The sequence below is a fragment of the Propithecus coquereli genome, unplaced genomic scaffold (genome assembly GCF_000956105.1).
Source record: "Propithecus coquereli isolate 6110/MARCELLA unplaced genomic scaffold, Pcoq_1.0 Scaffold536, whole genome shotgun sequence".
In the NCBI taxonomy this organism is placed as follows: Eukaryota; Metazoa; Chordata; class Mammalia; order Primates; family Indriidae; genus Propithecus; species Propithecus coquereli.
Genome location: NW_012151241.1, coordinates 973261 through 999353, shown reverse-complemented (window position 1 = coordinate 999353; position 26093 = coordinate 973261). Strand labels below are relative to the sequence as shown.

The 26093-nt window shown below is 38.7% G+C and overlaps 1 protein-coding gene across 3 annotated transcripts in view; it reads right to left on the bottom strand.

Moving 5' to 3' along the window:
* Positions 1 to 2760: 2760 nt before the first annotated feature.
* BLMH (bleomycin hydrolase) overlaps positions 2761 to 26093 on the bottom strand; it is a 49466-nt gene continuing 26133 nt past the window's right edge. For 2 of the 3 annotated variants that reach the window (XM_012657310.1, XM_012657309.1), the window contains exons 7-12: positions 25212 to 25367; positions 24201 to 24359; positions 24017 to 24084; positions 22519 to 22636; positions 18680 to 18749; positions 2761 to 3739 (exon numbers count right to left, since the gene is read on the bottom strand). In XM_012657310.1, coding sequence (XP_012512764.1) covers positions 3588 to 3739; positions 18680 to 18749; positions 22519 to 22636; positions 24017 to 24084; positions 24201 to 24359; positions 25212 to 25367 — 723 coding nt within the window. In that variant the 3' untranslated portion in view covers positions 2761 to 3587. The remainder of the gene's footprint in view (positions 3740 to 18679; positions 18750 to 22518; positions 22637 to 24016; positions 24085 to 24200; positions 24360 to 25211; positions 25368 to 26093) is intronic. The other variant, XM_012657311.1, reaches the window with a different exon arrangement.

Sequence of the window (26093 nt, the reverse complement as noted above, 5' to 3'; positions counted from 1 at the left end):
TCTGACAAAGCTAATAGCATCTTCTATTTTTCTAATATTTGCAGCATCTATAATGATATTCTCCTCTTAATTTCTTGTGTGCTTTTGTTGTTGTTTTCTTTTTTTAGAGAACCAATTTCTGGCTTTGTTGATCCTACATTTAATTTCTGTGCATCTTTATTTCTTTCTACTTTCTTTAGGTTTATTTTGCTGTTCTAGTTTTTTTTCCCTTCTCTTTCTAAGACAGGGTCTTGCTCTGTTGCTCAGGCTGGAGTGCAGTGGCATGATCATAGCTCACTGCAGCCTCAAACCCCTGGGCTCAGGGATCCTCCTGTCTCAGCCTCCTGAGTAGCTGGGACTACAGGCACGTGCCGTCACGCCTGGCTAGTTTTTTTAAAAAACCTTTCTAGAGACAGGGTCTCACTCTGTTGCCCAGGCTGGTCTTAAACTCTTGGTCTCAAGGATCCTCCTGTCTCAGCCTTCTAAGTCACTGTGATTACAGGCGTGAGCCACCATACCCAGCTTGTTCTAGTTTCCTGAAACAGATGTCAATTTTCAGCCTTTCTTACACTCTAATGTAATTTTAATATTTTAATATTACATTATCCTTAATGTCATTTTAATATTAAATATTAAATTATAGAATATTCTGTAACTTTAATATTACATTACATAATATCATTTTAATATTTTAATGCTATAAAATTTAAATACTGTTTTAGCAGCATCCCTTGTTTTGATATGTATTATTTGTATTGTTCAGGTTAAACTTCCTTTATGATTTCTTCTTGGACCCCTGAGTTAATTTCTAAACACATAGTGGTCTTCTAGTTATCTTTTAATTTTTGCTTCTAACTTAATTGCACTGTGGTCTATATGATAACAACCCTTTGAAATTTGTGGAGGTTGACTTCACTGTCCAGTATGTGGTCCATTTTTTAAAAAGTTCCGTGTGTGCTCAAAAAGAATGTGCAGTTGTACATACAGTGTTCTTTTTTCTTAAAGCCTATTTCCAGGGCTACAGTGTTGCACAACTCCGGGCAGGCTATTCACATAACAGTTCACGTGAGTAACACACCCTGGAATTAGATAGTATGTTTGGTTATTCAGAGTGGCCCTAATTTTGTGGGTTATTAGTATAACTTCACTAGACTTATTTTGATTAGTATCTGCCTATCTTTTCCATCCTTTTAAATATTCTGGACTATGTCTCTTTTATAATCAACAGATGACTGCATATCTTTTAAAAATCCAATTTGGCAATTTGTCTTTTTTCTGGAACATTTAATCCATTTATATATATTGTAATTATTGACACATTTAGATTTATTTCTACTATCTTATTTTGGATATTATATTTGTCCTGCCTTTTCTTTCTTGTCTTCTTATGGGTTAATTATATTTTCTCATTGTATTTATTGTTGGTTGGAGACTACATCCTCTGCTTATTTTTTAGTAATCTAGAAATTTTTAGCACACATATTAACATACCCAAATCTAAAGTTATTCAATATATTTATCTTCTTCCTGAATCACACAAGGCCCTTAGAATATGTTAATTACAATCACCTCCCCCCCTAATTATCTGCTACTTTCATGGATTTAGTCTTATCTTTTTTTGAATCCTCAGAGACTTATCTACAGTTACTTTTTTTGCTCTAGAATCTTTGATACATTTTAAGCCTTCCATATTGGAACATTTCCCTTCTGTTGGGGGAACTCAGTTTTTTAAAGAAAATGTCTTCTATTGCACTCTTGTTCTTGAAAGACAGTTTTATCAAGTACAGAATTCTAGGTTCACAGTTAATTTCTTATAGAACTTTGAAGATTTATTTCACTGTTTTCTGGCTTATAGTTGCGTATAAGAAGTTAGCTGTCAATCTGATTGTCTTTACTTTGGAGGTAATCTTTTCGTCCTATATGCGTTTAGGTCTGTTTTGCGGTTTCTATGTCTAGAAATAGATTTATTTATCCTGCTTGGAACAGGATTACTGACATATCATAAACACTCTGGTGAAAGCTTGAACCTTTATCTAATTTTATCTTGGAAAGTGCTGTGACAGATGATACCCCTGATAGGACTGGGAAGATTCTTGGAGAGCCAGACTGGCAGGGGGCTCAGGCACAGATGGAAATGCTGACCAGGATGTTCTACTTATTTGTTTTCAGTGAAAAGAGGCTTGATCTCGGTAAGGTACATGCTTCCCAACCCGCCGGCCCAACAGAGCCTCACTTGTACCCCTTGTAGGGTGGAAAAAAGGTAAAGTGGCAGGAGCCCAGGCCTTCTTTTTTTTTTTTTTTTTTTGAAACAGAGTCTTGCTTTGTTGCCCGGGCTAGAGTGAGTGCCGTGGCGTCAGCCTAGCTCACAGCAACCTCAAACTCCTGGGCTCAAGCAATCCTCCTGCCTCAGCCTCCCAAGTAGCTGGGACTATAGGCACACGCCACCATGCCCGGCTAATTTTTTCTATATATATATATATTTTTAGTTGTCCAGATCATTTCTTTCTATTTTTTAGTAGAGATGGGGTCTCGTTCTTGCTCAGGCTGGTCTCGAACTCCTGACCTTCAGCGATCCACCCGCCTCGGCCTCCCAGGCCTTCTTAAATATGGTATTTGGAAGCCCTTTGCAGAAGCCAATGAGAATTAGTACAGGCTGGGAAGGAGCAGATATTCTGCAGAGAAGCTGAAGCAGGGAAGCCCTCTTCGTTTTTTCATTTTGAAGAACATGAGCCACTTGGTTGTCTTCTTTTATAGCTTCTTAGATCAAATAAGCCAACTTACTTTCATTTAGCAAAGTATTTTATTCAAAAGCATCTCAGCACCATCTAGTTGTCAGAAAGAATGGATCACCTTTTCCTGCCCACCCAACCCCCAATTCCAGAGGCATAAGTTAAACTACTTGGTGAGAGCTCCCCCTAATGATTATAATTGAGATCATGATAAGGTTTTAGTTGTTCTCTCACCCAACTTTGTCTAATAAGCCTCTACTTAAACCTGACTCAAGTAGAGCTGTGCTCCCCACTGTTCAGAAAAACAGGAAGGAATCATGTCAGACCTGATCAACCTCCCATTCTTGGGCTATCAGAGGCACATGAAATTATCTTGAAAGAACTGAATTCGGTGACTGCCATCTAGGAAGGACAGCGGTACTGTCAGGCAGCATGCAGTTTTGAGAGCTCAAATCTTAGGTAACCCTCCCCCCACTCTACTCTAGGAACAAGGAGCATTAGGTCTGTTTCTCCCCATATACCTCAATTGCTCATCCTCTCCTGTCTTATTAAAACACACATACTGAATCAAACCTTTTTGACAGAGTTAAGACAAACAATTACATTTGATTAAAATGCTAAGAGATCCTGAGCTGTTGGAGATGAGGAGAGTAGACAGTATGACCTGATCTTTCCCCTTTTTGTTTTCTTCAAGAATATTTTGTTTCAGCATAAAGCACACTTCCCCGAAGAAGCTCCTGGAAGAGACTGGAAATCCAAGAGTCTGACTGTGTCCTATGGGAACACACAGTCACCTGTGTAACTTTGGCTTCAGTCCCTGGATCTGTCCTTTGCAGCTACTTCAGGTTCCACGGGAGGAGGAAAGAGCTGGAGGCAATATCACTCAGCCAAAGCCCCCATGGGGTCCCATGCTGGCAGGATAATGGGTTCCTGCTCTAACACAGCTAGCACCTCTTCAGGGACATGCTTCCTGTCCACCACCACTTCGTAGACATACTCAGAGAACCACTCATCTGTCATGCACAGGTAACCTGGAGAAAGAACAGAAGCCTCATGAGTCCAGAGGGCAAGGGGCAAAGAACAGAAACCCTATTTGTACTGTAAAGAAGCCTTTTACAAAACTAATAAAACTGTAATATCACTTAATCTAAATCTTATTAGCAATTCTATGAAGCAGATAGGACAGGCATGACTGTATTTTTACCAGTTAGAAAACTGGGGCTTGGGGTAAGTCAGTGATGTGCCCAGGTCACACGGGTGAGGTTGAGCTGGGCCTTGGACCTAAGGCTGATTGATACCAGATCCTGTGCTGCTGCCCCATTGCTCAGCTGCATTGCTGACAGTAAGTGATGCCCCTTTTGCTCGTGAGTAGATGGAAATACTTCTGGTTCATACAGCCGTACCTAGGAGATAAGTCTCTAGGGTCAGAAGGTTAAGCCTACCAGTTCTATTCTTACCCCAACCGCCCTCTCAGCATCACTGGCTGTTCCCCTTCCTCTCTAGCACACATTCCTACAACAACCAGCTCAGCTGTACAGGCATCTTGATGGGGCTGTTATCATTCCCAGGTAGGCACTTATTTGTAGATGATACTGTGTGAGCCAAAGGATCATACAGTCCTTGCTTTCTCAGGAGGAAATCAGTGATGAGGATGAGGCAGACCTGGAAGACTGAGATTATCTGCTCACCCTTCCTCTTTGGTAAGGCCCTAGGATTTATGAATTTTTCCAGTGAGCAGGACTGTACAGAGGCACCCCTGCACCAATGCCTCAGGGTGCGAGCTCCGCTGAGAGAAAAAGTGTGGTGTCATCAGGTATCCATCCTAGTAATCTGCCTCTCCCCATTAGGAAGATTAGCCTCTATTGCAGGGTCCACTAGGACAATACAACCTCCCTTCAGGACATGATTCCAACAGACTTAAATGGGGAAAAATGCTTCACCTGAGCCATTGCTAATGTGAAGAACAAAAACTAGGTCTGTGCTGTATCATTTCCCACTGCATAGGGCCAAAAGAAAGGGAGAAGATGTAGATGTTTCTCCTAGGAGGGTCCTCTAGTGCAGGAGTTCTCAAACTTCCTGGCCTCAAGCCCCTTTTATACTATTAAAATTATTAAGGACCCCCAATGGTTATTTATTTATTTGTTTTTGAGACAAAGAGTGTCACTCTGTCACCCTGGGTAGAGTGCAGCGGCATTTGCCTAGCTCACTGCAACCTCAAACTCCTGGGCTCAAGCGATCCTCCCACCTCAGCCTCCCAAGTACCTGCGCCTACAGGTGTGTGCCACCACGCCTGGCTAATTTTTCTATTTTTAGTAGAGATGGGGTCTTGCTCTTGCTCAGGCTGGTCTTGAACTCTTGAGCTCAAGCGATCCTCCCACCTCGGCCTCCCAGAGTGCTAGGATTACAGGCGTGAGCTGCTGAGCCCGGCCCCCCAAAAGTTCTTTATATGGATTATATCTATCAACATTTATTTACCTGTACTAGGAATTAAAACAAAGTTTAAAATATTCATTTAAAAATACAAATATAATAATAAATTTAGGAAAAAATAATATTCTCCGAAACAAAAAAAATTTTAGTTACAAAAGTGGCACTGTTTTACATTTCAGTGTCTGGCTTCACACAAGACAGCTGGGTTCCCGTATCTGCATCTGTGTTCAATCTGTTGCAATATGTTGTTATGGTTGAAGTAGATGAAGAAATTCCAGCCTCCTTGCTGGAGAAGACCCCCCTAAAAAGGTCCCAGGGACCCGCAGGGATCCTCAGACCACATTTGAGAACTGCTGATTTAAGACAAGACTGATTAAAACTACTACCATGGTGGTAAGTCTAATTTTGTAAACTAAATGGTGTGACAGAGGGCATTACTTTACCTGAAAACACAATTGCTTTGGTGAGATCATCTATGCCCGATTTTGCTTTTCCCCTCTGACAGAAGTCAAAGACAGGTTGTCCTGGTGTGGCACAGCATGTTTACCCTCAAGAGAAAATGCCCTGAAGAGGTGTTCAAGAGCTCTGACCAAGTTGGGTAAGGGACTGCATTCTTGTCCCTGATGAGCCACCCCCGATCCAGTGCTCCTTTTCTCAATAGCAGACGGAGCAGACCAATGCTGTGGCCTGTGATGCTTCTGCTTTTTGTCTTGATTATATACTCCAAAGTCTCTGGCTTGGCTTGTGTCAGTCAGTCAGGACCTGGCCCTTAACATCACTTACACTAGTGCCACTAAGTTCTAGCAAGAAAAGTATTGTCAGCTAAGTGGCCAACCAGTACCATTTCTTGCTGCATCTTAAGTGCTTCCTGAAAAAACTCAGGATTTGCCCTCCCAAAAAGGAGCTTTCAGCGAGCAGGAGACCAGACTACTAAACACCACACAATTTGAGACATTAGTCATCCTTCCCCTTACCACAATGCAGGCTGAATAAATCCTTAGGGGAGCTCTGGGCAGTGAAGCAGGTGAAGGATAGAGGCAGATTCATGTAATAAAGTTCTGTGTCCTTGTAACAATACTATCACCACACAATCAAATGAATCTTCAAAGAATGCCCAGAGAAAATGGACAATAAGTACATCTACACCATCTTGTTCCAAAAGCAGGAGATCAGATTAAGTCTTCCCAAATTAAAACTCCTATCAATTGTAATCCACCCTTTCAATGTCCTTGCCGAGAGGACCTGCCTTGATTAGTGTCTCTTTTCAGGATATGAATTCTTTGGGGGCCCACAAAAACCTCACAGTCTAGGTGGCTGCCAAGTAATTGCACCCTATGTAGATAATGGACTTGTGGCTGCCATTAACTGTTGACACTGCGTGTCTTGGAGTTTGACTGAGAAGATTAGGATCAGTGTGTCTGAAACCTGAGGGAGCGCAGTATAGGGAGAGCGAAACACCTGCTCAGGCAGGATTCAGGTGGCCATTTTGATTTGAGGAAAGTTGCAGCATTGAGCCCTTAAGCACTTTGGCCATTAGAAACAAGCATTCCCTGGTACTAACTGATCAACACTTTTGTGCACACATGGAAGTAACATTCATCAGGTGTCGGGGCAGGTGGGAGGGGGAGGAGGAGATGGGTAGATTCACACCTAATGGGTGCCGTGTGCACTGTCTGGGGGATGGGCACACTTATAGCCATTACTCAGGTGCCACAAAGGGATGTATGTAACCTAAACGTTTGTACCCCTGTAATATTCTGGGAGGGGAAAAAAAAAGAGAAACAAGCATTCCCCAAAGAAAAAGGAAAAGAAAACAAAATATAAACCTGCTCCAGGGACCCCAAGGTTACATTTAGGGAAACAAATAGATAAATGGATAAAGAAAGGAGCTTTAGGAACTAAGGTGAAATTAAATTTTGTTTAAACTTTCATGTCTTGTTTTATATGCAAAGAGAAAGAAATATTAATAAGTGAACTGACTGTAAAAAAAACCAAACAAACCCCTAAACTGGGAATGTTTCTGTATTTTGTGAGAGAAAGAGTAGAATCCATCTGTAAAGGGAAAAACGGTATCTGTGAATACAGCTATAGACTAGTTAGGTGAAATTCACTCAGAAACAGAAGAGCTTCAGATGTGTTAGTTTAAGGGAAAGAAGACCTTTTATCTGAGAAAACAGTTTTCTGAAATCCTACCAGAGATCTAAGATTTAAACCTCTCAGACTAGATTAAGTTGACAAATATACTTTCATTTATGAATTAGAAATATTTTATATTTTTTGTTGTCTTTGTTTTACGAAGTATTTCACCTCACTAACAAACTACTTGTGGTTGGTTGGTTTGTATGTATGTATGTATATTTATTGCTATGTATGCATGCATGTATGTATTGCTATTTTTAAAAAAGGTATGGCAAAATCAAGTTATCTGTTCTGCTCTGATGGATCTGTCTGACAGCATGGACCTAAGAAAACTGGACTACCAAGACCTCATTAAGTCACTCCCAATCTTTCACCTGACAGCCATAACTCGAGGTTGAAGAAAGACTCCCAGAAAAGAAAAGCAAACACTTCGCAGGCACTTATCTCCTATTTCAAACACCCTAACAAACAGTGAGAGACCACCTCACATAATACTATCAGTCATTTAAAATGAAATTGCAAAGACTGTGTAGCAACATGGAAAACTGTTTACATGATAAAAGTAAAAGTATATAAAAGTGGTGTATCCTATGTGATTACAACTATGTTATAAATAAGACGCACATGAAAAAAACATGAAGAGCAATAATAAAATGATAATTTTATGCCATGGTGTAAGTGATTTTCTCTCCAAATTTTCTGAAATGTTATATTGCTTTTTGACTCCTTAAAATTTTGCAAATAATTCATGGTCATTATAAAAAATTTTAGAAACATGGGAGGATGAGGAGGGAATGATGAAGAGGATAAGGAGAAAGAGAAGATGACAAATATAAATTTAAAACTTTCTATAATTCCACACCACTTTGGGATAAGCCCTGTTCAACTTTTACATATATCCTTTGATAAAGTTTCTACATGTAGACTGTATACATTTCATAAAAATGAGACATCACACATGGTCTTGTATTACAAAGTACCATACATGTTGCTTTTCCAATTAACCTCTTTCTGTACTGATAAAGAAATACATCTACCTACATAATAATTTTTAGGTGCTGAATCTACATGATTAAATCAAAATGTATTGTTGGAATTTGAATTTTTTTTTCATGCTTAGAAACAATACTGTTATAAATAAACATTTCTGTAACTAAATCTTTGTACATATCCTTAATTATCCACAGTCATGTACCGCATGACGTGTGGTCAACAAAGAACTGCGTATATGACGGTGGTCCCATGAGATTATAATACTGTATTTTTACCATACTTTTTCCATGTTTAGATACACAAATACTTACCATTGTGTAATAATTGCCTACAGTATTCAGTACAGTAACATGCTGCACAGGTTTTAGCCTAGGAGCAACAGGCTGTACCATGTAGCTTAGGTGTGCAGTAGGCTATGCCATCTAGGTCTGTGTAACTACACTCTCTGACATTCACATGATGATGAAATCACCTAACGGTGCATTTCTCAGAAGGGATCCCTGTCTTAAGTGATGCATGACCATATTAAATTTTCTTATATCCTTGTCAATATTTGGTATATATAATTACCAACTTCTTTTTCGGTCCAATTTGGGGCTTTTTTTCTTTTAATGTGTTTGCTTGCTATTTACAGTTTGCTTTTGTAAATTATCTGTTTGAGATCTCTGCCCATATTTAATTGGAGTGTTTGCCTTTTTCATAGTGATCAGTAATAGCACTCTATTTGTATTGGTTGCAAACAGTTTTTCCTATCATGTAATTTACCTTCTAATTTAGTTTATGATATTTGCTAGCCTACTAACATTTTTTGTTTTTATTAAATCAAATTTATCAATCTTTCTCTATTTGGATTCTAACTCAGGTGTTACGCTTACAATCATTTTTCTGCTATTTTAATGAAAATATAAGAACAAAGAGGAATAAGTAGTAAGAAAACATTAGAAACCAGTCTCAGTGGAAAAACCCCATCATTTACTAAGGCCTTAGCAAAGTCTGGTCCCCAACTATGAACACAGATAATTTCAACAGATAATTTAGTAGTGACAATTTGTCAACTACTACACACCTCCTGTGAGAAGCATGCCCTCCCTAATACCTTAAATTTGTATAGAGTATGTTGCAAATGTGCAAAACGACTCAACACCTATGGAATGGAATTTTTCAATATCTAGAGAAATTATAAATGCATTTATCCTCTTCACTAAGCAATGTCATTTCTGGGACTTGGTCCTACAGATAAATAGTACAGATACATAGAACTTGCATGCACACAATATGTATTTATGTGCAACAACAGCTAATACTTATCGAGCACTTACTACGTGCCAGGCACTGTTCTAAGCACTGTATATATATTACTCACTGTAATAGTCTGTAATAGCAAAAGACCTAAACAACTGAGTTCCATTAGCGAGGGAAGTGGTTAAATAAACTAAGGTACATGCAGACAAGTGGAAGATAATGAAGATGTACTGATGTGGAAATGTACTGATAAGGAAATGCCTCCAAGACATGCTGTTGAGTGAAGTGAGAGCAAGATGCAGAGCAGGGTATAAGGTATGCTACCACTGGCTACCACTAATGTAAAAAAAGGAGGCAATAATTATATTTATATATGTATATTTATTTGTACTAAAAAAAAAAAAAGAAAGAAAGCTGTATCAGAAACTAATAGAAATGGTAACCTGAGAGAGGAGGAGGTGAATAGAAAGTGTCAGAGATGGAAACAAGATTCTTCTTTATAAACCCTTTGTTATTTTGATTTTGGAACAATGTGATTTTATTATCTATTAAAAGAATTACACTTTAGAAAACAAAACACACACACACCATGCAGACCTTACACTTGACAATGCAATTTCACATACACTACCCTTGTTTTGATTTTAATCCTCACAACATAACTAGGCAGGCGGGGTTGGCTTTAGTTGTCTAAAATGTCACACAGCCAGTAAGTAAAGCCTGCATCAAACCCAAGTTTTAACCTCAAATTTAGAGTCTTCTTCATAGGCTTCAGCTTCCTCCAACAGAGCAGTCAGTGGCAAAGAGAGCTGGCAGGCAGTTATGGCTTCAGCAACAGATAACAGCACTTCATCTAGCTCAGATGTCTGTTTGGAACCCACTTCATCTGCTGGGTCCATTTATGAGGTTGGTTAGTTATGCATGTATGTATTTATGTATGTACGTATCCACTGATTGATGGGGGTCTCCCTATGTTACCCAGGCTGGACTCAAACTCCTGGGCCCAAGTGATCCTCCTCTCTTAGCCTAAGTAACCGGGACTGTGCCCACCAGGTATTTTTTTTAATTTTTAAATCAAAGAGATGCCAATGTGTTCTAAGTGAATGTATTTACATAGATGGATAACAAGATGGGCTGGATGTTTAAAAAAAGTCAGCAGAGGGGAATCAAAACAACCATTTATAATTATGATTGCCATTTCAACAGTGATATGATAAGAGGCTTCTTTTTCCTCCAGAGTAAACATAAAAGTCCAGCTATGTGGTGAGGATCCAGCTGTTTGTGAATCATTTGCCGATAAAGGAGATACTCTTATAGCCGGATATTACTTGTGGCCTCTTTCAGACACAAAGGCTAGAGAACGTACTGTTTCCCTGGTAAAGACACTAGGAAAAACACAGAGTGGAAAATGTGGTAGAGAAAAGGGGTTGTTTTGGTTTGTGGTTTCTATTTTTTTAAACCATCAAACCACAGCAAAGTTCAGTCAGCAGAAGTGTACACATCCTGAGGAAGTGCCTTCTACTAAGGAGCCAAGAAGATGCCTGTTCACCTCATGGGTGATTTCTCCTTCCCCTAGACCCGTGAGCACGATCCAGGCAAGCCTGAGAACACACATAACTCTGCCAGGATCTCTGACGTTGGACCAGGAGAGGAAAGCACAACTTTAGATGTCATCCAAGGGTCTGTTTTCCCACTGAAACTCAATGACTTCTCTTTGACCCCAAAACTATCACTACTCCTATGTGTTTCAGGTAAAGCCTCCTTTTTGGGCATTCCTCAAAAGCTCCGTGGATGGCAGGCTGCATTATTTCTTGGCCTCACTCCTCTCACCTGTCCAAAACATGCTCTAAATGCCAAGAGCTGCCCTTCTCAACTACCATTTCTCTGGCTGGCCTCCCCATCCCTTTTCAGAAAAAGCCACAGCCCTAACATCCTCCCTAAAACTCCACTCACCCTTGAAGAATCCCTAAGGAGCTCTCACAGATCACTCACTCACTGTCTCCCTGCCGTTTATCCCCTGCATTATTCTGCACTTATTCTTACGTTTATGTTTCACATATTCATTCTTGTAATAGAGTACAAACACCATATGGAGCAAGAGTCACAGCTGCAACTGTCCCAGCTTTAATTCCCCCACCCCCACCATACCCAGCCTTTGAAGGAGTTAAGTACTAACATGAAACTAATGTGGCGTAACAGGACAGCTGGGCTTGCACCCTCACCCCTCCTGAAGTTTCCAAAAACTACCTTCAAGTCCAACTCAACACCCTTTTCCCTGGACTCATTTTCTGTCTGCTCTGCTGTACCACCGCTGTTTACTTCCACGTTCCCCCGACACCATCTAGCCCCTTGACTTCTGAGGTGTCTCTCCGACCCTCACTCTTTTCAACAACCTCAGTTTCACTGTCTTCCTATTGTCTCCCTACTGACAGGGGCCCTACCTAGTTCTTCCTCTTTCTCTGTCATCTGCCTTCTTGGAAAAATCGTCCCTTCTTTGCTTTTCTCGGTCTATTTATCCTATATCTTACACTCTGAGGAGCACACCATGAATGCCACTTCTGTCAAATCATAGCCCTCTTCAAATCCCTTCCTGTGTCACAGGTGAATAAGTATAAATTCCTCAGAGGGTCAGAGACATTCATTCCACCATGGCCTAGGTACGGTTCCCTGCATCCCATCAATAAATGTGAGCTGATGCCACTGCTAATGGTTTTTCCTCAGCACCAGGTTTATTCGCCTCCACTGCTCTCTCTCACGAAACTAGGCCCTCACTAGGGGTTATCCATCCAGTAAACTGGTGAGGTAGCACAATGGTCACACTAGGGGACTGAAGTTTTAGACACCTGAAGCTGGAACTGTGAAGCAAGATAGAAAGCCCTCTTCCAGAAAGGAAGGGTTAGAGAGCCTTATGTTCTTGTGCTCTTGCCCTCATTAGTCTATAGATAACATTAACAACAGTAGCAATGACAGCTAATTTGTCATGGTTCTCACAACAACCCTGTGAAATAGGTGTAATAATTATCCTATCTTATAGATGAGAAAGCTGAGGCTGACAGAGGTTAAATACCATGACCAAGGTTACACAGCCAATAGGTGGGAGACAGAATGCATACTCAGGTGGTCTGGCTCCAGATTCTGTGCTTACCCTCTATCCTTCTTAAACCATTGCAAACATACCTTGGAAACAGTCTGGTGAAAATTATACATCCTCTCTACAGGAGAAAGCACATATATGCACAAAAGTCTACATTAAATATTAGGGGATTTCTCCCTGAAGCTGAGGCCTCATTGCAGGTTAGATGCTTCTGTCCCAAGTTTGTCCCATCCACACAATGATAGCCCTCTCCTAGTCATATGCTTTGATAGGGAAACACCAGTGAACTAGAGAGCACATGCTTCCTTTATTCTACTCACATGTACTATTTTTTAGCCTAAGACATGCAGGCTCTTTGGTTAATAAAGATGGACAACGTAAAGTCCTTCTAAAAGAACTCAGATATCCAGATTTGATGGTAACAGCTCTTTTCTCAAGCCTGGAGAGATATGAAAACCCTCTGAGACCACAAAATGAATTTGTATTTTGCCCCTTTGTAGGAAATCAGAAACCTCTGCTTTTAGCTCATACAGTTTACTCTTGTTTCAGTAAGTTCAGCTCAACATTGCCTATGATTTATATTATTTGTGCTAGAAATCCAGAAGTGAACCTCAAACAGATCTGCAAATAATTGTCTTTATCAGCAATACACATTTTTAGGTAAGCTGCCTGTGTCAAATTAAGAGATTTGAATTTTAATTCTCTCTCCGATCCTGTGCAAAGTAAGTCAAAACTCTAAAAAAGTTTCAGTTTCTTCACATAAAACATGGGTATAAACATCCACATTCACATCCCAAGTTACTCTACTCTGATACCACGAGGAGAAATAAATACAAATACATGTTAGCGGACTTTGAATTCTTATGAAGCAAGATGCTATGCAACTATATGGCCTGAGTATCTCTGACAGAAATATGGAATATTGATTAAATTCTTTAGATTTACATAACAGTATACAATTTGAAAAATGCTTTCATACATTATTTCATTTGATGGCTATATACAGACAAACTGTAGGACCTCATAAAGAAACAGAGTGATTACCCATGTTACTGATAGAGAAATGTGAAACCATAAGGAGTTAAATTACTGTCCACGTTCTATAATTAAGTATTAACTATCTCTCCACAACTTACCTGGTTGGTTCCACTATATAACATGTGAAAAAATGATGAGTTTTATGCCTAACTTTGAACATACTGTCTCCAGAATCACATGTGATATAGTTTGGCTGGTGAGGCAATTAGGGGAAGTAATATTGGTTTTTAGGAAGCAGCAGAAATCCAGATATAATCTGAACTGGTCACATAAATTTCTTTCCAGATTAATCTCTAACATGCCAAAGTCTCTTTAACTGAAATCACCAAGAGGCTCCTTTTTAGGAGGAAGTCTGGAAATTTTATTAAAATGAAATCAGGAACAGAGAAGCTCATTTGTAAGTAAGAAAGATGAAAAATGTGGGTTAAAAACAATTTCAAATGATCATGCATCTGAAAGGCACAAAAGCAATTTGAAAAATGAAAAACTTATCTTGGTTCAAACAAGGAGAAAAAATTTTTAGAAGATAAATATTTTCCTCCAGTGAACACTGCAGAATTAGAAAATAGTATCTTCCCTACCCTCATTTAAAAGTTGTATTACTTAGCATATTGAGAAACTAGACTAACTAAGCATTAAGAACTATGTTACGATAATTACACATTCAGAGCTCTGCTGTATCAGGGCTTTAGAACTGGAATATAATCTCGTGACTAAATGAAACAATCACAAAGAAGTAAAGTTCCATAGCAAGACTAGTTCATTAGGGAGACTATCCAAGAATTTAATTTACTGACTATCAAAAACACTGTTACATGCATGGCAGAATGTTGATAACTATTGAAGCTGGGTAATAGGCATATTGGGGGTTCCTTAATTCTATTGTTTACTTTGCATATGTTTGAAATTGTCCACTATAAAAAATTAAGAAAAATCAACCTTGTTAAAAAGCGCCATGGACAAAATAATTCAGGGAAATTTTGGATGGCCACATACAGTTTCTTACTTGTCCAACTCACAATGTGCTAATGTTGGACACAAACCCTCACAAGATGCTCCACTCCCCACTCCTTATTCGGCTTCCTAGCCATAAATGATGCACTAAGAGCCTTTTCTCCTAATTTCAGACATTTATGTGACATTGCCAGTTTTATCTCCCCTCAGCTACTGTTTCTGGCCACCAGTGACCACGAGCTAACTGACCTGTTATTTCCATAAGTGGACTAGATGCTACTAGAACAGAGAAATTGAGAGAAAGCACAGTTTAATGGTTAAGAAAACTGGTTCTGGTTTCAGACTACCTGGGTTATAATTCTGGTTCTACCTCTTATTAACTAGGAGACCTGCAGGTCACGTTGGCTTAAAGATTTAGCTCTTCTCAGATGAATTTCTAAGAAAGAATGAGAAGAACCAAAGGTATTTTCTCTATTTTATATTCTTTTTTTTTTCATTTTTTTTTATTTCAGCATATTATGGGGGTACAGATGTTTAGGTTACGTATGTTGCCCTTGGCCCCCGTCCTCTATTTTATATTCTTAAATATTTTACAAAATATTTTATTCTATCAACTTTTCAAAATGAAAATATACAAATTCCAAGGTCTGTTCCCTCATCTAACTGTGAAATCCATTTCTGATATGATCCATAAATAAGGTATAAAATGTATAGTCAAGTATTTCAAGAAGCAGGGGAGAAAAGAAACCATGTTGGCGCACATGTTAGATGTGCGTCCAATTTTCAGGATAGCTGACTATTAATACTATAATTCACCAACATGAAGTAACTCAACTGCTGCGGTAAGGCAAAAACTAATTTCTCCTTTTATGTCTCTCCTGGTTAGAAGGAACCCTCTCTCCAATTTGTGAAACAGTCAGTATTTGATTTACATAATAGCCTCTGGGCAGGAAGGCCATGAACATGACCACAGGGAGGACCAAAGCCAGGGTTGGGCAGAGGACAAGGGCAGCTTGCCCAGGTATCTCTGCTCTGTTATCGCCGGCTTATATTATCAACACTATTTTTCACAAACATCAATCTTAACAGGCAGAAATCCTGAAGAGAATAGTAATAAACTGTTAACAATGTTATCTACGGAAACGAAATCCCAGTAATGCTTCTTAAGGTTGTCATGTCTCCTGAAAGCATAAACAGAGGTCCTGCCTTGGACATGCCAGCCAATGTCCAACAGGATGACAGACAAGAAGGCTCTGCTGGGGTAAACACACATTGCCAATATCATAACATACTACATGCTCTCCTAAGGTCAGGCCAAGTGTGCCAATTAAATTAGATCATGTTTTCTTTCCTTCCTTCCTGTTAAGTCAGAAAGAACATTACCAAGAAATACATAAGAATAATTTATTTTGGCTTTGAATGAACTATTCCCAACTCCACTCCAGTTCAATTTCTTATCTTTTGGCTCTCTACTGAAATGCTTTGCTCTTTATAATCTCAAACATTTCAGTTATTTGAGAACAACAAAAAAGTTAGTTTAATCTTTACTAGATAGCTACACATTTCACTGGGAAGGATTACAGGCAGATTATAGGGATCAAGACCCCACTTTTCTCAGAATAATAAAGGAATGAGTAAGTCAGCAGAGGCAAAACTTTTATTGAGGAGGAGTAAAGGGGTAAAGTTAAATGAAAAAAATAGCAAAGTGGTCCAGAATTCTCTTTAAGAGCAAGTATTTAGGTTCAGAGTATTAAAGACAATAATTCACACTACATAGAACACAGAGCATTTTCCTGAATTTACAAGTGTTTGTCCTCTCTTAAATGGATATTTACAAGTGTTTGTCTTCTCTTAAATGGATATCACTACTATCTACAAACTGAGTGACTGTTACAGATGGAAAAATATCAAAAAAGCAAGCTAATGGATCCAGGCTCTTCTAAACAAACCATAACTTTAGTCCTTTTCCCAGATGCTAACCTATATGATAACAAATCCAATTACAGGGACCAAATTAGACCAGAAATGAAACAGAAGCTACAAAGGTTCATCTGAAGCAATAGAAAAACAATTTTAACCCAGTATCTTATGTTTGCTACAAATAATCAAATCCTTCAAATTTAAGATGAGCATCTATATCTTGATTATCACTGATTTACAGATATTACTAAACTGTGAGTTATTTTTAATCTTTCTGCTAGTTTTTCTGGGGTTTAAATTCCTCTCTGACTCCAATGTACACTTGTCTTAAAATGAAATTCACCTTATAAAAAATCACCAATTTAAAAATATTGCAGGCCAGGTGCGGTAGCTCATGCCTGTAATCCTAGCACTCTGGGGTGCTGAGGCAGGAGGATTGCTTGAGCTCAGGAGTTTGAGACCAGCCTCAGCAAGAGTGAGACCCATCTCTACTAAAAACAGAAAAATTAGCAGGGCATCATGGTGTGCACCTGTAGTCCCAGCTACTTGGGAGGCTGAGGCAGGAGGATCGTTTGAGTACAGGAGTTTGTTTGCAGTGAGCTGTGATGACACCACTGCACTCTACCCAGGGTGACAGAGTGAGACTCTATCTCAAAAAAAAAAAAAAAAAAAAAAAAGAAATGAAACGAAAATTGAACCTCACTTCCCCTCATATAAAAAATTAATTAATTTAAAAAATGTTGCATTCTAATTCATAATAGACCCCTGTAATCACAGAACAATTATGGAATCACAGAAGGGAGACATGGAACTATTTGATGATGAAGAGAAATGCACTAACAGCACTTATATTTGTTTATATATAAACACTGAGCTGCTGAGTTTCACAGCAGAACCCAGGGACAGTTAGCCAAAATCCATCAATGATTATATTCATGGGGAGATGAAAAGACCTGGAATGCCAGATTAATGGCCTTTAGATTTTGGCCATCATATACCAGTCTGTGCTGTTCAATCATTATACTAAAGTCTTATCAAGTTCAAAACTCAGAGTAATGGGCTCTTCTAAGACAGTAGTTTTCAAATATAAGCTATGGAAGTCCCACATGCTTACTTTCAAACCTCCATACCTCCTCCTCTACCTTTTACCCTTTAAAATCCTATGGCTCTGAGGAACATAGTTGGAAAATCACTACGCAAAAGAGTTGATGATCTCTACTTTCTTTTTCTTTTCTTATTTCTCTCTCTCTCTCTACCTCTCTCAATTTTAAGAAAAGGTCTGGCTGATTCCTGTTGGGTGAAAAGTATGCAGAGGTTTGGTTCTAAGTGTCTGTGTATCTCTCTTCTCTGGCTTCCCTACCTACCCCCTATTCCTCCCAGTCTCCTAATTAGTCTAGTAAGCTATGGTTAATGTGTTTTTTCCTAGTCAGAATTCATTGGCTAAAAGTAAGAAATACGGACTCTGGGAAAGAGCTGGCTACAAAATGCCTACAAAATGCTGCCAGCACATAGCACACATGCTCACATGTGCACATACACCATGGTAGCTGCCACTTTTGGTTTGAAACCCTAAAAATTAAAGCATAAAAGTTTGTAAGAATATACCCTAAACTATTGATCAATGATGATCTCTGGGTGGTCAGATTATTATAGACTTTTATTTTCTTTTTTTATCCGTATTTTTTATTTTTTCTACAATTCATATATTAACCTATGTAATTTTGTTTAGCCTAGTCACTATAATTTACTCATGACTTCTGCAAGGGTTTTGATTTGTCAGTATAAAAAAGTTCTAAATGGTAACCAAAGTGTTGTCTTTCTCTTTAGGCATCATAACTTACAAGGAATCTTTAACAAATGCCTAAACAAAGTTTTCCTGCCAATCCCATTCTCCCACTCAGAAGGCTTCCAACTTTCTAGAGCACTGTGCAGTAGATGAAAATACACCAAAAGCTATATAGCAAGCGTCCTGGCAAAGGGCATCCAACCTCCTCATTTGATCAAGTGATTCTGGTACAAAGCATCAGCATGGTTTGGAATGAATGCCAGCGTATTGGTCTTAGCACGTATATTGGTCTCAGAATCAAGCTGGGGGTTCAGGCATGCCACATTGGTCTGGGGAATCTTGAGGGCAAGATTAGTAATACCAAATTAAGCTCACCTTTGTGGCCATGGTCTTCCCCCCACGAATTCTCCACTCTCCATTTCACGAATGCACCACCCTGATCATCCTGCAAAAAAGTGGATGATTATGTATAGTCTGAAAGCACATTATCCCTGCTGAGGTGTCATGTAGGTTTAGTTCTTCTGCAGCCACTTAGAATAAACAGCCTGCTCTATACGGGCATAATGTACATGATCAGGGCTATATATTCCCTACTATCACTAAAGGGACAGCCAACAGAAGTGGAATTTGAATCCTATGGGGTAAAAATACAATAAAGCTAACAAAGCAATAAATATTATCTTCTTCTTTACATTCTAGTCTATATAGAAAGTAAGCATGTAAAACGCTACTTGGCTAAGAAAAACAAAATATTAAACCACTAAAAGCAGTGAACATCACTTGAAGCCAGGGACTCTTGCTTTTAATCAATCAGTATTCCTTGCAAAGGCGTCTCATTCTATTTATTTTAGGAATGATTCTAAGACCTGGTCAGAGTTTGTTTTGTTTTTGTTTTTTAAAAAACAAAACAAAATAAACACATTCTCATCATACTGCTTGATTTTCTACTTAGGGAAACCAAGTAATGATACTCTCCAAATGTGTTCTTTCACTGATTCAGTTACACAAATATTGAATTTAATACAACAAAGATTGAATGGCAAAGCAAAAGTAAAAAGACCATTTTCATAAACAAAAGCCAGGCATTTCTACTGTTCTCTCTCTTTTATCTTCATTAATAAAATAAGCTCAATTTTCATCTTCTTAAAGGGACAGTGATACTCAACATGATAACCTTCTAGCCTCTACTATTGTGACACAGAGAGGGACAAGAGGAAGGCTTCATTTCGGAAGACTTTTCTCTTTCGTGTTTACCCAGGACATTTGCTGATGTCAAAACAACTTAAATCTTTGTAGCCTGAGAAAAGCACTGACCCCTGTATTATCTCCTAATGATTTCACCTGTCAGCTCCCACTTACGTATAACTGCATGATGAGTTTCATCTATATGGGATTCGGTTCCCATTGGCTCTGCTAACCTGTACACTCTACTCTTGTCAGTTTTCTTGGATTTTAGTCATTTTCCGTCTCAGAAATAGCCAACAAACAACAAATCCACAAGTTTCAAACACCCTTACCTGTACTAACCCTTACTCTTAGCCCCGGAAACCTTCAAAACCATGTCATTAAACTATACATTCTGGGGCTGGCATATTAAATGTCTGTAATGGTTTTCTATTCCCCCCATTGTAGTCCATCTTTACTTTCCTTTTAAATATCACTGTTAGAATTTATATCACCTAATTTACTTATTAAAATAAGTCTGAAAATGTTTCCTATTCTTTCCTTTGCCAAGGAATTCCTGCAGTGATCTAGATCAAGTTATTCTCTGGGTCATCTACAATTACAGAATAATACCTGGACTTCACTTATAGGTATTCCATGAAGTAAGTTACAAGAACACTGAAGAAACATAGCTACTAGTATGCATTTACCTCTGTATTATTACTCAAATGTAGTTCAAACTAGTTTTAGTGGTCAAAAACTCTAAGTAGAAGAAAGAGAAAAATTTCAATATAAAATTCCAGTTATGATAATATAAATTATGCTTTATACTATTAGCATGTAAGGTAGCTCCATTTCCCTGAGGAAATAAACCATGCCAATCAAAGAACAGATGTGCCAGAGAAAATGACATGAAGTATTCACTATTTTTATTTCTGAAAAATAGAAATACTCTGTAAGAGAGATGGAAAAATAATAAAATGCTGAACTTCTCTTGGAAATTATACCAGGTGTTTTTGCTTTTTTTTTTAAATAACTCTCTATATAGTTTAAAAGTTTAATTTAAGGAGCTTTAGTTTAGTTGTAAATCCACTGAATTTTACAATACAGCAGGTCCAAATATACATATGAACAAATTCCTCAGTAGTTTATTCATGAAAAATTCCTGCTAATGTTTTGATTCTGATGTGAAAAAAGCACCCTTATTTAAGATAACTTCTTATAACTTAATTTTGTTTTGTTTATAATTCAAATATGAGAATTTTGTTAAATTGGGGTAATAAAACTTTTAAATCACCTTTTGCTATTTTGAAATGGCTTTTCCTGATCTACACAGATAATACAAATTGTATTCCATACATTCTTCTGGGTAACCCCTGACAATCTGTTTCTTGGTGTGAGAGTCTTGCTAACTACAGAGCTGAGAGTATCGAGGAATGGAATGATGAAAACAGCTCACTGGCTTACAAGACCCCAACCTTTACTTTTATTTATGAAAACCACACGAGGAGCAGGAATATCAACACAGGACTGTCTAATTATTTCAGGGTACTTTTTACACTATACTGTGTTTGATCTCATATAAAACTGAGAACACCTCAGAGTTCTACTCTTAACGCTCTAGCCCTGTAATTTGTATGAACGTAATTAGACTTTCCTTAAGATCAGGTTTTGGAATAAGAGAGAGCACAAGGATCTGGGATGCTGTGGGCTTGAAAAGGCACCTTCAAGTGAAGTAGTTGGAAGAGATGAGAGAAAGGTACAGAGAGAAAATCCTATCCTACTCACGATTTTGCCTAAAGAGGACAAAAAAAACAAAAACAAAAACAAATCAGGACTTCTAGGTAGGTTAGTTAAGAAAATGTGGCATAATGACATGGTAAGACATTTCTAAATGTTTCAGAGATCATATATCTAGTAGATAGGATAGCAAAACTATTTTCTAAAAAGGTTTATACAAGGTAGTTACTCTCTTTCCAGTAATTAGGCTAGAAAGAACATTTTTTTTTTTTTTGAGACAGAGTCTCACTGTGTTGCCCTGGCTAGAGTGCCATGGCGTCATCCTAGCTCACAGCAACCTCAAATTGCTGGGCTCAAGCGATCCTCCTGCCTCAGCCTCCCGAGTAGCTGGGACTACAGGCATGCGCCACCATGCCCGGCTAGTTTTTTCTATATATTTTTAGTTGTCCAATTAATTTCTTTCTATTTTTAGTAGAGACGGGGTCTCGCTCTTGCTCAGGCTGGTTTCGAACTCCTGAGCTCAAACAATCCGCCCGCCTCGGCCTCCCAGAGAGCTAGGATTACAGGCGTGAGCCACCGCGCCCGGCCAAGAAAGAACATTTTTGTCTGTGGTGGGAAAGAATTAAAGTACTTCGAAGTCATCCCTTCCTTATGCTCCCTCAGTATGGGGGATAAAATATCCATTCTATAGACTGCAAGTGGGGAGCTTATTTGTGAAAGATAAAGTTTCAGTTGTTTCCAACACTGTGTCCTAGAAAAAGTTATATACTCTTCAGAGTATTTTACAGGAAATGCAAAATACTTTACATCCAATTTCTTAAAGCTCTGCATAAATCTAGTAAGAGGTAGAGAATGCACAAGTTACTGTTATTGACATTTTACTGCAGAAGGATCTGAAAAACAAATAAAAAGAAGGTAAGTCTGAACATAGGTCATCAAGATATGAACACTTCCAGGGCACATTTTAATTCCTTAGAAAACAGAAGTTATCTTCCTTATAAAATAGAAGTGAACTTCCCAAATTCCCTTGCTGACCACTCTTCACACTAAGACCTTCCAAAGTTACAGAAGAGCAGTTACTTCCTTACTCCCTGCTGATCTAAATTCTGCTCCTCATGGAAAGTTCCTATTTTTATTACCTCCGAGCATGCAGCCAAACCCCAAGTGATGAAGGTACAATGTCTTACTTGGAAGTTAACTTTTAACAGAAATCATGTACACTCTGAATGAAGCTCTGTTGGATAAATAGTCTGCAGGAGAATGCAGATCCATCTGTGCAAACACTGCAGTAGGCATGCTGAGGGTCATACCTTCTCTGAGACAGCAGTGAAGGTCATGGCGTGGGTCATAAGTGACTCACCAAAAGTCAGCCTCTCTGCTTTATTCATGTTCTTCAAGGAGACACCAAACACTAACTCATGGTCATAGCTATAAAAAGAATGACAGCACAAAATGAAGGGAGTACAATCATGCGGCAAAACTGGCATCTGATTGTAAAAGGAACACAGAAGAAATTGAAGGGGCTCAATAGCTCCAAATAAATATGGGCTCTAGCTGTAGCTCTTCAGAAAGAATATGGTACATGCAGAATTTAATCTCTCAATGGAATTCCATGCTCTATGTGTCACAAGCGTATGCAGGAAAGTATGAAATCATTAAACATAAATTCTCCATATCTAAGGTTGACAAGATGAGTTGGCAATTGTCATTTTTCCAAGAAAACTTTGAAAAATAATTAAAAAAGCTTTTAAAGTAACTTCTTATAAAAATGATCTATTTTGAGCTGATTGAACCAACCAGTTACTGAATACATTTAAGCCATTGCTGATTGAATTTTCAATAAACAATGCCAAAATTATTGGAGATTATTTTCAAAGTTAAAAAAAGCATTAATTCTCTTTTAGCAGATTTTTCTCTTATTAACTATCAAGATATTTACTCAACTTCCTACAAGTAGCAATTACTTATAAGTAACCCTAAAATGGTATATTTTAACAGTCAAGGAATCTTATATGACTTAGTTCGCAAATGAACTTCCATTGTCATAAACATCAGGAGGAATGCTTTAAATTTGCCCACTTGTCATAAAGACAAAATACAAAGGCAGCAAATAAGATAAACAGTTTAAAAAGAATCAAATAGCAAACAAGAGCTCTGGAAAATCTTTCCTTATATTCCCAAATACACTGAACAAATTTACACATTACTCAACTTGTTTTTAAATTTTTTTTCGAGACAGCTCTGTCACCCTGGGTAGAGTGCAGTGGCATCATCAGAGCTCAATGCAACCTCAAACTCCTGGGCTCAAGTGATCCTCCTGTCTCAGTCTCCCAAGAAGCTGGGACTACAGGCGTGCGCCACTGCGCCTGGCTAATTTTTCTATTTTTTTAAGTAGAAATGGGGTCTTGCTGTTGCTCAGGCTGGTCTCCAACTCCCGAGCTCAAGCCATCCTCCCACCTTGGCTTCCCGGAGTGCTAGGATTACAGGCGTGAACTACCATGTCCAGCCTAATTATTTTTGGCCCGATTAGTTTTTTAAACAGTCTTTTTCATATAGGATGGCTTTTTAGGAATACCCAACAATTACTACTCAGTTATGAAATATGATCTTGATTTCCTGGGTTAGAGCATTTAAGTAAGTGGAGTTTCTGCTATGAGCCCTCAAACTCTACAGCATGCAAAGAAAGAAACTCAGGCTTAGCCCAACCTTAATCTTTGGATGAACCTCAGCAGAGTCATTTCATACCAAGAGTGCACTCCAACAGCAACACTCACAAATGACTTTCTATTTTAAATTTCTTACACTCACACATTCATGTCACTGAGGCCCAGCTTGCCATTGAAGTGTTTTCCAACATCACAGCCAAACCACACAGCCTAGAAATAGAGGAAAGAGGAAGAAATAAAGTCAACATAAACCCTATCTTCCTATTATACCAAAGAAGTAAAAGATGTTTTAACCCCAATGTGGAAGACACAAAAACAATACCAACCTCTCCATCTTTAATGGAGGCAGCAACCATCTTTTTCAAGAAGTCAATGGGCTGGTTGTTATACAGAGTTTTTCTCCCTCCAACCATATTGCTTAAGTAGTCCACTGTGTAGAGTCTGTTGTACTTGTGCTGGGGCCTAGGGTCATTCACTAAACAAATCTATTGAGATCAAGAACATGCTGATTAGAACACAAAGCCAGGAATGTCAAGTAAGAACACTCCACCCTTCTACGTTCATTGTTTACATCAAATTCATCACCTCTGTCTACCAGAATAAGCACTACAGCCACACTGTTAAATAACCAAGAAACAAAAGGTATTAAAATACATGTGAGAGAGGTCCTTGCATGTTCTAATTAGTGCAAGAGATGCATTTGGGAGCTGCATCTACCTGTTTTTCCTGTTGGGATGAACTATTCCAAAACTAATTCTGAAAAATTGCATGCATTAGGGCAATTTGATGGAGGGCTCATCAAGAACCCTGTTTTCAAGTTACAAGACAGGCTCAACACCTGGCAATGACATTTGCTTAGAAGAGGGTCAAGAAGTCAACAAAGGAAGGGGGCTCTGGTCATCTTGTTAGGCAGATGAAGAAAACCTGAAAGAAGCAAAATTAGGGCGGGACATTGCTCCCTTCAACAAGAGAGTCCCCAGAGGGGACCACAGTACAGAGGTACTCTGAATCCATGAGAAGAAACACCCAATACACTTTCATTGTCTTTGCACTTGAGAATGATTCTGGGCCCAAATCAGGGGAGCACATGGGAATTAAACTTACTGATCATCTAAAGTTAGAAAGTCTCTAAAGAGGAACTCTGGGGAAAGGTGATCGATCCTGGCATGACCAAACTTTATCCAGTGCATAAAATAATTCAGAGGAAGGGAAAAAAGAGTTTGTTTACTGTCTAATTTGATGATCAGGCACGTTAACCCAGAAATCTTATAACCTTCCTTGGAGTCAACAGGCATTTGAAAGTAAACAGCCAGCAGCTGTCAGTGCTAGTCTCCAACCTTATCTTCCATATTGAAGAGTGGCTTGACATGTTCCCTGTAAAACTCCAAGGGTGTTATGGGGCCAATTCTGTGATAATTTTTATCTTTGTCTCGGTACTCCCAGGTGAATGTCTCTGGCGGATTACCCAAACAGATGCACACCACTCGGAATATCTGGAAGAGAGAAGAAGGACAGATGAGCAATGACTAGAGGAAAGTGTTATTTTTTACCTCTTCATTTTCCTTAAGCTTGGGAAACACAAGAAGTTAGTGGCTAAATTTAAGACAGAAATTTCACAAGAAATCTAATACTGTTTCAAAAATTGGAAAGCTGATATCCAGGATTTGATATCAGTCAACTTGTGAGTTCTCAAATAAACACTGTGAACAATGCAATTCTGAAATGCTAATATTTTGTACTTAGTACTTGTCCTATAAATTAAATTTCCTTAGCCAAGAAACTGCCTACCACTGATACCCAAAAAGATCTGGGTTGCTCCTTGGCTGATAATTTTTCAAGTAACAAATAATGACATATTTTATAAATGGATTTCTCCTTCCCTTTATGCACTGAGGTTTTCCTTTGATTGTGACAAGGGTCTCTACTTACAGAAAAGCCATTAACTTTCAGCTGGAACTTGGATGACAATGCCTGTTAAAAGTATTATTAGAAGAGGAGTAACTTTTTTTTTTTTTTTTTAGAGACAAGCTCTCGCTCTGTCGCCCAGGCTGAAGTGCAGTGGTGTGATCACAGCTCACTGTAACCTCAAACTTAGAAGAGAAGTAACTTTAATAGTAAGGTACCGGCCGGGCGCGGTGGCTCACGCCTGTAATCCTAGCTCTCTGGGAGGCCTAGGCGGGCAGATTGTTTGAGCTCAGGAGTTCGAAACCAGCCTGAGC